The sequence below is a fragment of the Scyliorhinus torazame genome, chromosome 18 (assembly GCF_047496885.1).
Source record: "Scyliorhinus torazame isolate Kashiwa2021f chromosome 18, sScyTor2.1, whole genome shotgun sequence".
Taxonomy (NCBI): Eukaryota; Metazoa; Chordata; class Chondrichthyes; order Carcharhiniformes; family Scyliorhinidae; genus Scyliorhinus; species Scyliorhinus torazame.
The window spans coordinates 37,152,987-37,165,287 of NC_092724.1; the positions used below are offsets into that span (position 1 = coordinate 37,152,987).

The window sequence follows — 12,301 nt, forward strand, 5'->3', positions numbered from 1 at the left end:
ATCACCACTCCCTCCCCCACCACCACTCCCTCCCCCACCACTGCCCCCACACCACTTCCCCCCACCACCACCACTCCCCCCACACCACTCCCTCCCCACCATCACTCCCAACCCCCCATCACTCCCCCCCCACTCCACCACTCGCCCATCACTCCCCCCCCCCGGTCTCACCACTCCCCCCCACTCCTCCTCCCCCCACGCCACTCCCTCCCACACCACTCCCCACCACTCCCCCCTCACACGTCTCCACACACATCCACCCCCACTCCGCCCCACACCACTCCCCCCTGCCCACGACTCCCTCCTCCCACTTCCCCCACTTCATTCCCCCCCCCACTTCCCCCACGCCCCCTCCACCCCTTCCCCCCACTTCTTCTTCCCCCCACTTCTTCTTCCCCCACCCCTTCCCCCCCCACCCCTTCCCCCCACCCCATCCACCCTACCCAATTCCCCCCACTTCCCCCCCACCCCATCCCACCCATACCCCACCCAATTCCCCCATACTCCACCCTCCCACCCCTTCATCCCCACCCCACTCCATCCCCCCATACCCACACCCCCATTTCACCCCACCCCTTCCCCCCCCCACGTCATACCCCCATACCCCTCCACCCCACCTTCTCCCCCCACGCCTTCTCCCACCTTCCCCTCCACCCCTTCCACTCCACCTCTTCCCCCCATTTCCCTCGCAACCCCTTCTCCCCTACTTCCCCCCCACACCTTCCCCCCACCCCTCCCCCTACTTCCCCCACGCATCCCCATCCCTTCCCCCCACCCATTCCCCCCACCCACCACACACTCCCCCCACCCCCTTCCCCCCCACCTCCTTCCCCCCCCACCTGTTCCCCCCACCACTCCTCCCCCGACCACTCTTCCCCCACCACTCCTCCGTCCCACCACTTCCCCCCACCCCCTCCACCCCACCCCCTTCCCCCCCACCTCCTTCCCCCCCAACCCTTCCTCCTCCACCCCTACCCCACACCCCTTCCCCCAGCCATTCCTCCCCCCACCACCACTTCTCCCCCCCACCACCACTTCTCCCCCCAACCACTTCTCCACCCCCACCACTTCTCCCCCATGACACTTCTCCCCCTTCCTCCCACCCTTTCCCCCCACCCCTTCCCCCCACTTCCTCTCCCATCCCATCCCCCCTTCCCCTCCACCCCTTTTCCCCTTACCCCCATCCCCTCCCCTCCCCCACCCCTTCCCGCCCACTTCCTCGCCCATCCCATTCCCCTTCCCCCCCCACCCCTTTTCCCCTTCCCCCCATCCCGCTCCCTCCACATGCCCCCACCCCTTCCCCTCATCCCTTCTCCCCCCCACCCCCTTCCCACCCACCCCTTCTCCTTCCCACTTTCCTCCCCCACCCCCCCACCTCCCTCCCCCACCCCACTTCCCTCCCCCACCCTTCTCCCACCCCCACTTCCATCCCCACCCCTTCTCCCACCCCCACTTCCATCCCCACCCCTTCTCCCACCCCCCCACTTCCCTCCCCCACCCCTTCTCACACACCCCCAATTCCCTCCCCACCCCCCACTTCCCTCCCCACCTCTTCTCCCACCCCCCACTTCCCTCCCCACCGCCCCACTTCCCTCCCCCACCCCCCACTTCCCTCCCCATCCCTTCTCCCACCCACCCCCACTTCCCTCCTCCACCCCTTCTCCCAACCGCCACTTCCCTCCCCCACCCCTTCTCCCATCCCCCCACTTCCCACCCCCACCCCTTCTCCCATCCCCCCACTTCCCTCCCCCACCAAGCCTTCTCCCACCCCTTTTCTCCCCTCCACCCCTTCTTCCCCCCAACTTCCCCCACCCCTTTTCTCCCCCACCCCTTCCCCCCTACTTCCCCCCCACTTCTCCCATCCGCCACTTCCCCCCAAGCCTTCTCACACCCCTTTTCTACCCCCCCCACCTTCCCCCCTACTTCCCTCCACCACTTGCCCCCCCATACTTCCCCCCACACACGCCCCCCGCCCCTTCGCCGCCACACTTCCCCCCCCACCCCTTCCCCCCACATCTTTCCCCCCACACCTTCCACACCCACATCTTTCCTCCCCACCCCCTTCCCCCCACAATTCCCACCGCTCCCCACCCCTTCCCCCCCACCCCACCCTTTCACCCCACCCCCTTCCTGCCCACCCTTCCCCCACCCCCCCACCCCTTCCCCCCACCCCTGCCCCCCACCCCTCCTCCCCCACTTTCCCCTCACCCCTCCCACCCCACCCCACCCCCACCCACCTCTTTCACCCCCACCCCCCACCCCCCGCCTCTTCTCACCACACCTTCCCTCCCACCCCTTCCCCCTTCCCCCCACACCTCCCTCATCCCCTACCCCCACCCCCTTCCTCGCAACCCCTTTCCCCCACCATTTCCCGCCACTTCCCCCCCCACCCCTTCCCACCACTTCCCCCCACCCCTCCCCCACCCCTTCCCCCACATTTCTCCCCCCCACGACCACTTCTCCCCCCCCACACTTCTCCCCCCACACTACTTCTCCCCCCCACACTTCTCCCCCCCACACCACTTCTCCACACCCACACCTCCCCCACACACCACTTCTCCCCCCCCACACCTCCCCACACACCACTTCTCCCCCACCTCCACTTCTGCCCCCCACACCACTTCTCCCCCCCCACACCACTTCTCCCCCCCACACCACTTCTCCCCCCCACACCACTTCTCCCCCCCACACCACTTCTCCCCCCCCACACCACATCTCCCCCCCACACCACTTCTCCCCACCCCCACACCACTTCTCCCCCCCACACACCACTTCTCCCCCCCCACTTCTCCCCCCCACACCACTTCTCCCCTCCACACCACATCTCCCCCCCACCACTTCTCCCCCCCACACCACTTCTCCCCCCCACATCTCACCCACACCACACCTCCCCCCACCACGTCTCCCCCCACACCACTTCTCCCCCCACCACTTCTCCCCCCCACACTTCTCCCCCCCCACACCACTTCTGCCCCCCCCACACACCACTTCTCCCCCCACACACCACTTCTCCCCCCCCACAACTGCTCCCCCCACACCACTTCTCCCCCCCACTACTTCTCCCCCCACTTCTCCCCCCACTACTTCTCCCCCACACACCACTTCTCCCCCCACACACCGCTTCTCCCCTACACCACTTCTCCCCCCCACTCCAATTCTCCCCCCCACACCTCCCCCACACACCACTTCTCCCCCCCCACACTACTTCTCCCCCCCACACCACTTCTCCCCCCCACACCACTTCTCCCCCCCACATTTCTCCCCCCCACACACCACTTCTCTCCCCACACACCACTTCTCCCCCCCCACACCACTTCTCCCCCCCCCACACCTCCCCACACACCACTTCTCCCCCCCCACACACCACCTCTCCCCCCCCCACACCACTTCTCCCCCCCACACCACAACTTCTCCCCCCCCACCACTTCTCCCCCCCCCACGCCACTTCTCCCCCCCCACACCACTTCTCCCCCCCACACCACAACTTCTCCCCCCCCACACCACTTCTCCCCCCCCCCCACACCACTTCTCCCCCCACACCACTTCTCACCCCCACACCACTTCTCCCACCCCCACACCACTACTCCCCCACAACTCCCCCCCCCACTCCCCCCCACCCCCACCACTCCCTCCCCCACCCCCACCACTCCCCCCCAACCTCACCACTCACCCCCACCACTCCCCCCCCACCCCCACCACTCGCCCCCACCACACACCCCCACAACACACCCCCACCACTCCCTCCCACACCCCCATCACTCCCCCCACCCCCCCACCCTCGAACCCCCACCACTCCATCCCACTCCCCACCCCCACCACTCCCCCACCCTTGAACCCCCACCACTCCCTCCCACCCCCCACCCTCACCACTCCGCCCAGCACACACCCCAACCACTCCCTCCCCCACCGCCATCACTCCCCCCCACCCCCACCACTCCCTCCCCCACCAATCCCCCCCAACCCCACCACACACCCCCACCCCTCCCCACCCTCCCACCCCCACCACTCCCCCCACCAACCCCCCCACCACACACCCCCACCACTCCCCCCTCACCCCCAGCACTCCCCCCCACTGCCCCACCCTCCCCCCCACCACTCCCCCCACCCCCACCACTCACCCCACCCCCACCACTCCCCAACCCTCCCCCCACCACTCCTCCACCCTCCCCCCCACCACTCCCTCCCCCACCACTCCCCCCATCCCCACCACTCCCCCCCCACCACTCCCTCCCCACCACACCCCCCCACCCCCACCACTCCCCCACCCCCACCCCCACCACACCCCCACCCCTACCACTCCGCCCATCACACCCCAACCACTCCCTCCCCCACCCCCACCATTCCCCCCCACCCCCACCACTCCCTCCCCCACCTCCACCACTCCCCCCCCAACCCCACCACACCCCCACCACTCCCCCCCCACCCCTCCCCCCTCCACCACCCCCACCACACACCCCCACCACTCCCTCCCCCACGACTCCCCCCCACCCCCACCACTCCCCTCCCCCACCACCTCCCCCACCACTCCCCCACCCTCCCACCCTCCCACCCCCACCACTCCCCCACCCTCCCACCCCCACCACTCCACCACCCTCCCACCCCCACCACTCCCCCACCACTCCCCCCCCCAAACCAAGTGGGTTCCAGGTATCCGGGGGCTTCACTGATAGATGATCCATGGCCCATGTCCTGGTCGTAATGGCTGCTACCTGTGGCCACAGCACTGCCAGTAGACCACAGACAACCAGCCTCCATCCCCAATGCAACCCAACCCCAATTGGCATGGTCTGCCTGTCCAGCTTCCCCCAAGCAAACTCACGGCTCTTTAAGGGTTTCTTGCCATTAAGGCACCTGGCGATGCAGCCTCAGCAATGGCCTCAAGTAGTGGTGCTGCTGATCCTCTGATTGGACTGGCTGCTCTTGTGGGCAGCCCACCATTCTCATTACAGTTGGACAGTGCCCCCAGCGCCAGGCTCTTAATTGGCCGGCAGCAGCAAAAGCTGCCCAGGACCCCACCACCCGCCGAAGCAGGGTCGTCTCCTACTTTCGGCCCTGGTGATGGGACTTCAAAAATTCAGTTTCTGTTTCTGCTGGTCAGCAACTCTCATGAGAATCACTTTCACACTCCATTTCCTACAATTCCACAGAATAAAGTAACAAGCACCAAAGAGATATTCCCCTCTTTGGCAACCACATTTAGATTTTAGACTATGGTTCTTTACCTCAGATTTGGACACCACTTCATCTTCTGAATTACAGTCGTCTGAATCTACAGCCTTCTTCACCTCTTTCACATTACTTTCAGATTTAACTTTCTCGATTTTAACGTTCACTTTTTCCTTCTCTTTTTCCTTCAACTGCTTTTTTTCAGAGTACGAAGAAGAAGAAGAAGAAATCCTTGGTGAGACACTTGGGAAACTTCTTGATGTCTCAGAAGTGCTTTTCTTTTGCTTTTTGGCATTGGCCTTCAGTGAATCTGTATTGGAGGGCCTCTTAATACTGGGCTTTGACTCTTGATGTATGTTCCCCCCTCCCTTGGGTGACATGCTATCCAGTTTAGACTCCTTGAAGGCAGGTTTTGGTTCTTTGGAAGTTGCCTTTGGGGTAGCCTTCTCTTCCTTTGATGTCTTGCTTTCTGCTGATTTTCGCGACGACTCCTTGGATGATTTACTGTGCTCTTTTTCAGGCTCTTTCACAGTTGGCTTGTTCTCGGAGTCTTTTGCCGGCCGTTCCTTGTGCTCTTTTGTGACCTTGTGAGGCTTTGAGGATTTGCTGCTTTCTCGATTCGTATCCTGATTTGAAAGGACAAAAGCAATTACTAAAGCAACCAGCCACAACTCCCAACTTTGGAAAGTTGTTTGCAATAAGTACAACTTGCTCATTTTACATTAGATAATAAACAGGACTATGTTGCAAAAAATTGAACAGTGCTCATAGACAAATCTTAACAAGATTTACAGAAATATGTGAAAATTGAAAGTTTACAATCATGTCTGTAAGCTGCACTACGCTGACATTTATCACTGATGAGCTCCTTGTGTGACTGTCGCCCACAATCAATATCCAGATATTAAATCTTGTTTGACAATATGTGATTTCTTGTTTGAAATGTGCTAACCTAGTACTTTTTTATTGGCTGAAACAGTATGAAAGCTCAGTTTAGAGACCCCAACGCAAACTGCTAGAAATCTCCTGAACTACCATAAAACCCTGACAGTATATTGGATACTAAATTGTGTGCATCCAATATCGCACCAACAGCAATGCAAAGGGAGATCCACTGCTATGAAGTCAGCTTGTCTCAGTAATTGCACCTTGGAATCAAAACGTGGTTAGCTTACATCCCACTCCAGGAGCACAGCACGAACTAGAGCTCAGCACTAATCAGCAATAGCGAGGGAGTGCTGCATTATGGGAGGAGATGTCAAATTAAGGCTTCGTGCACCAATTCAGATCAATGTAAAAAGGTCCCACGGTGCTATTCAAAGAAGAACAAGAGTGTGCCGGTCAATAGTTATCCCTCAACCAATTCAGCCTAAACAAATAAACTGGCCATTGGTTTATTTGTTTCTCTACAATTCAAAAGTAATTAATTTGATAAGAAATACTTTGGGATATCCTGAGGATATGGGAGGAGCTCTATAGCTACAGGTGCTTGTTTTAGTTTAATAGTTTTGCACTTGAATGCATTTCCTGCCTTTGTGGTAAAGTCACCTCACACCAACTCCACGAGGCCAGTGTAGCAGTCCTGGGAGTTAGATTTAAGCTGGCTAAGTTTAACATCCCCATTACAGTCATCGTCCAGACATCCCAGCTCCCAACAGGCATCGCCAGCAGAGTGCCTTAAACCAAAAGAATCGCTGTACACCATACAGAAAGATCACCATATTCTGTAGAAGTGCTGACAACAGTTATATTATAGTCCCGATGAGGGGATTAACATTCACAAGATCATTACAACAACAACTTGTATTTATATAGCAGCTTTAAGGCAAAAAAAAAAAATCCCACAGTTGTTCATAGGAGCGTAATAAAGCAGAATTTGAGCCATACTGACCAAGTTCTTGACCGCCTGCCCTAATACTGCTCAAAGAAGTAGACCCTAAGGAGCCTCCTTAAAGGAGAAAAGGGAGATAAAGAGCCAACAAATTTTCAGGAGGGAATTCCAGAGCTGTGGGCCAAGGCAGCTGAAGGCACAGCCACCAATGAGGGAACTACTGAAATCGAGGATGTTGACGCAGCAAGAATCGGAGGAGCACAGATATCTCAGAGGATTGTGGGCTGGTGGAGTTTACAGCGGGAGGGAGGGTTGAGGCCACGCAGGGACGTGAAAACAAGAATGAGGCTGCTAAATATTGCTTAACTGAGAACCAGGGTGGGCCAGCAAGGTGTGATGAGTGAACAGAAACTGGTGCGAGCAAGAACACGGGCAGCAGAATTTTGGATGACTTCACTTTTATGGAGGGCAGAATGTGGGAGGTTGGCCAGGGGTGCATTGGAATGGTCAGGTCTAGGGGTAACAAAGGCATTGGATGAAGGTGTCAGCAGCTGAGCCGAGGCTGGGGCTTCCTAAGAAATGACTGGAAACAGTAGGAGGTGGATAGCAAAACGTGAACAAGAAAACACAAGACAGGTTATTGGAATGGGCAGACTGGTGGCAGATACAATTTAACATGGAAAAGCACAGGTGGTACAAATCTGGGAGGAAATAAAAGCACTGGGAATGTACATTCAGTTGGAGGATTTAGATGGAGGTGAATAAACAAAATGTCCTGGGGCTTCATCATTAAAAACCTGTAGGTTTAAACCTCTGACTTCTGGAATACATCATCACTACAGCAGCAGCACATTATGACGTTAGATCACCGATATTCTAGCTACAACTGCTCACTAGGTAAATGGAGCAAGGTGTTCCCTAAAAGTCAGCTAAACAACCTTGGCTGTAAAAATGTCTCTGCGGAAAACTATTAATTAATAGAAAGGTTGTGCATGAACTAGCAAGGGTTGCACAGGGCATTAGCAGTGCTGGATAGAATCCACGTAAAAATTCATTCACGGGATGTGAGCATTGCTGGCTGGGCTGACATTTAATGCCTATCCCTAATTGCCCTTGGATTAGGCCTTTCCAGAGTCAACCACATTGCTGAGGGTCTGGAGTCACATGTAAGCCAGACCAGGTATGGATGGCAGATTTCCTTCTCAATGGGTGAACGAGTGAACCAGATGGGTTTTTGCAACAATGGTTTCACAAATTTCATTAGACTTCTAATTGCAGATTCATTTATCGAATTCAAATTTCGCCATTTGCCATGGTGGGATTCGAACCCGGGTCCCCAGAGCACTACCCTGGAACTCTGGATTATTAGTCCAGTGACAATACCACCTCCCCTTCAATCATCATTTGACTGACACAGAGATGAGCTGCAGTACCAAGACCAAGGCACATGACTATCAATGCTTTCCATTATTGCGAAAAGCTACAATGCGGCAGCTTTGATAATGGAAGGCAAGTAAAGCCAGCCACTTTTAGCCAATTTCTGAGTCCAATGCTTTACAGCTAGAGCTACTTGGACAGAGAAAATATATTGGGGGTAATTTTCACCTTCACAGTTTGAACTATCAACTGGCAGGGAAGACCTTGCACCAATATCAAACTCACCGATTCAATGGAAATAAAAGCCAGGCAGGATATATACCAGGAGAAGCGGCAACGGTAAAAATCAACCCCGATATTTGAAAATCTTTTCACATTTAGCAAATGTCCTGAATGTAGACAATTATGACCTGTATAACTAACCTTTGACCCATGAGATGGTTTGCTTTTCTTTGGATCAGAGAATGCAGACAGGGGAATTGTGGGCAGCATGGGATAGTCTGGACTTGGTCTCGAGGTTGTGTCAGTTCCTTCAGGCATTACCATAACCTAAAAAAAGAGTGTATTAGAGGCTATCTGACCATTTGTTGTTTAGAATGAGCATAATAGGCAGAGAAAGTGAGGAACCTAGATATCATACACAATTCGAGAGGCAAGACCATTGTTGTTCACTAAGCCAGCACCGCTTTAAACTTCAATAACCTGCATCGTAAATAAAATGACCCTGATTTGTAACTCCAGGTCAGTTTTGAGCGGCAATCTACAGGTATTTATGGGTCTACTAGAGCTGTGTATCAACATTTTAAGGTGGTTTTATTGAACAGGGTCTCCGAGAATTAGTTCTTGCAATGAGCACTGTAAAAACACATAGGCAGCTTAACTACAAAACAAATTGCAATGTGATGCACATCTTCTACAAATGTCCAACTACTAGGGCGGTACAGTGGCGCAGAGGTTAGCACTGCTGCCTACGGCGCCGAGACCCTGGGTTCGATCCCCACCCCGAACCACTGTCTGTGTGGAGTTTTTAAAAAATAAATAAAAAATAAAAAAAATGTAGAGTATCCAATTCATTTTTTCCAATTAAGAGGCAATTTAGCGTGGCCAATCCACCTAGCCTGCACATCGTTTTGGGTTGTGGGGGCGAAACCCACGCAAACACGGGGAGAATGTGCAAACTCCACACGGACAGTGACCCAGAGCCGGGATCGAACCTGGGACCTCGGCACCGTGAGGCTGCAGGGCTAACCCACTGCACCACCGTGCTGCCCTCTGTGTGGAGTTTGCACATTCTCCCTGTGTCTGCGTGGGTTTCACCCCCACAACCCAAAGATGTGCAGGATCGGTGGATTGGCCATGCTAAATTGCCCCTTAATTGGAAAAAAAATTATTGGGTACTTCAAATTTATTTTTAAAAATGTCCAGCTACTGATGCCCCCTAACTCTTTTCCCCTTTACTGTTCCTCTTGGTCCCTCTCAATAGCCCAAACTCATAAAGACCACCCCTCAGGGGACAAGGGTCCTGCTGAGGAGGCAGTGTCATATGCTCCATCACGCATTACATCATCCATGTTATTCTCACACTTAACGTCTATTTCCCCATGTCTTAAATTAGTGGGGTTAATGGCAATCTCCTTCTGCTGACTGCACAAAGGGATATTTTGTACAGCCCTGACAGGCCTCTTCCGTCTGCAAGGCCTAAAATTGTTTCCAGAAAGCAGGAAGCTGCCACATAAACGGCAAAGAGAATTTTTGGTTGTCTGCCTAGAGATACGGAGTAGTAGAGAAAACGGTACACCATTTTGGCCTCAGATTGAACACTACAGATTAGGGCACTCTTAAATCTAAGTCTTCAGTGGGACGTTACCAGACATATGAAGGCAGAGTCTGCATTCCTAGGTAACTGGAACTTACCCCTCCTGCCTTCAAAAGCTTGCGTCGGAATTCCTTGGTTGGGTTGTTAAAGGTGAGTTTCTCGCAACGCAGGTGATTCACAGGCGGGTTCCCTTCTAGGTTCAGGAACAGATCATATGTGAAACAGACCTTCTTGGGTTCTTCCTGATGAGGAAAAATACAAAACCGCAAACGTACTCGAGACCGTATTATCACAAAAGGGAGTTTTGAGTGCATTTCAATCAAAAATTCAGATACCGCAGGGTTAAAATACCATCTGCATGACTTAGTGATCATTAAATGCTCATAACACTCCAGTCAAGCGTTAAGACTATTCATTCTGAAGTCAGACTTTTCTGCTATCCCAATGTTGTTTTTTGATGCTGCCTGACCTGCTGAGTATTTCCAGAATTTTCTGCGTTATTTCAGATTTCCGGCATTAACAGTATTTTGCTTTGGTAGTAGTGTTGCACAAGCTGTTTGGGTGTGGGTTTGATTCGCTGGCACTGTGTCCAAGCTATGAGGTGTGTGTGTGTTGAAGCATTTGAATGTCATTTGAATGAGTCCTGATTGATGAGTGACTGATGGTAAATGGGTGAAGGGAGCGTGGTGAATTGAGTACGGTCACCAAGCTCCTGCAGCAGTTCACATAGGCCTCTGGGGCTAACTTCCACATACTTCCATTGACGGTAATCTGCTCCCACTGCCGTTTGAGCATGTAGCAGGAGGGGCCCCAAGCCAATCGTGGTTACAGGACATCTTGACTACTTCCTCCATCTCCCACCAAGACCTCCTGTGCAATGACTGAAAACCTTGGAGCCACTGTCTCCAATGGTATGCCATTATTCAACATTTCCCAGGTCAGACTGACTGACTGGATGGCAGCCAGCTTCAGCATCAGCCTCAGTGCATCTCCTCTTTTAGCACAGGGCTAAATCGCTGGCTTTGAAAGCAGACCAAGGCAGGCCAGCAGCACGGTTCAATTCCCGTACCTGCCTCCCCGAACAGGCGCTGGAATGTGGCGACTAGGGGCTTTTCACAGTAACTTCATTTGAAGCCTACTTATGAGAATAAGCGATTTTCATTTTCATTTCATTTGAAGAGGTGCAGGTTAGCTTTAAGGAGAGGTAGGAATTTACAGTTTTGACACTTTAGCACAAAGTCAATGAACAGTGCGGGTAGCGGGAAGTTGCCATGCTCACGCTGTCCTCATTTCAAAAGCCAGCATAGCTTAATCACACATCACCATCCCGCCATATCTTTTGTTGGGGGGGGGGCTTATGTGCTCACAAAATAACATAACATCACTTATCACAGGCAATACCGGAGGGTTCACCACCGATCTGTATCTCATTAATAGTCTTATGACTATGCATCTTGTTGTCACATTGTTTCTGACAGCTTTATGGCAGCTTTTCTATTGTAAGTTCCTCCGTCCACATTTGCAATCAAAACCCGCCCCAAGTAACCTGGCCTTGGCCACTAGGTGGTGCTGTGCTGTCCATTCCTCCAATATATTGCTGCAAAGTGCAGAACCAGTTCTGCCGATAGGTCACGGAGTTCAATGTTAAACCCTGGCCCACACGTTCCTTAGCTGTTGCCTGACCTGCTGGATCTAAGTATTAGAAAGGAGCCTCATGGTGTACTACTTTGTTGATTGTGCGGGCTTGTTAAAACAGTGAGAGAAGCACTGAAGGTATTAGGAACTTAGGACAAGATATTAGTCATAGAATTTACAGTGCAGAAGGACGCCACTCGGCCCATCGAGTCTGCACCGGCTCCTCAAAAGAGCGCCCCACCCAAACCCACACCTCCACCCTATCCCCACAACCCAGTAACCTGACCCAACACTAAGGGCAATTTTGGACACTAAGAGCAATTTATCATGGCCAATCCACCTAACCTGCACATCTTTGGACTGTGGGAGGAAACCGGAGCACCCGGAGGAAGCCCACGCACACACGGGGAGGATGTGACAGACAGTGACCCAAGCCGGGAATCGAACCTGGAGCTGTGAAGCAATTGTGCTAACCA

General features: G+C 54.2%; 1 protein-coding gene across 5 annotated transcripts in view; it reads right to left on the reverse strand.

Moving 5' to 3' along the window:
• LOC140395122 (protein ENL-like) overlaps positions 1–12,301 on the reverse strand; it is a 113,757-nt gene that overhangs the window by 37,833 nt on the left and 63,623 nt on the right. For all 5 annotated transcript variants that reach the window (XR_011936112.1, XM_072482577.1, XM_072482578.1 and 2 more), the window contains exons 4-6: positions 10,289–10,432; positions 8,798–8,923; positions 5,223–5,792 (exon numbers count right to left, since the gene is read on the reverse strand). Coding sequence is in view for 4 of the 5 variants with exons in the window: in XM_072482577.1 (XP_072338678.1) it covers positions 5,223–5,792; positions 8,798–8,923; positions 10,289–10,432 (840 nt within the window). In the remaining variant the exon portion in view is untranslated. The remainder of the gene's footprint in view (positions 1–5,222; positions 5,793–8,797; positions 8,924–10,288; positions 10,433–12,301) is intronic.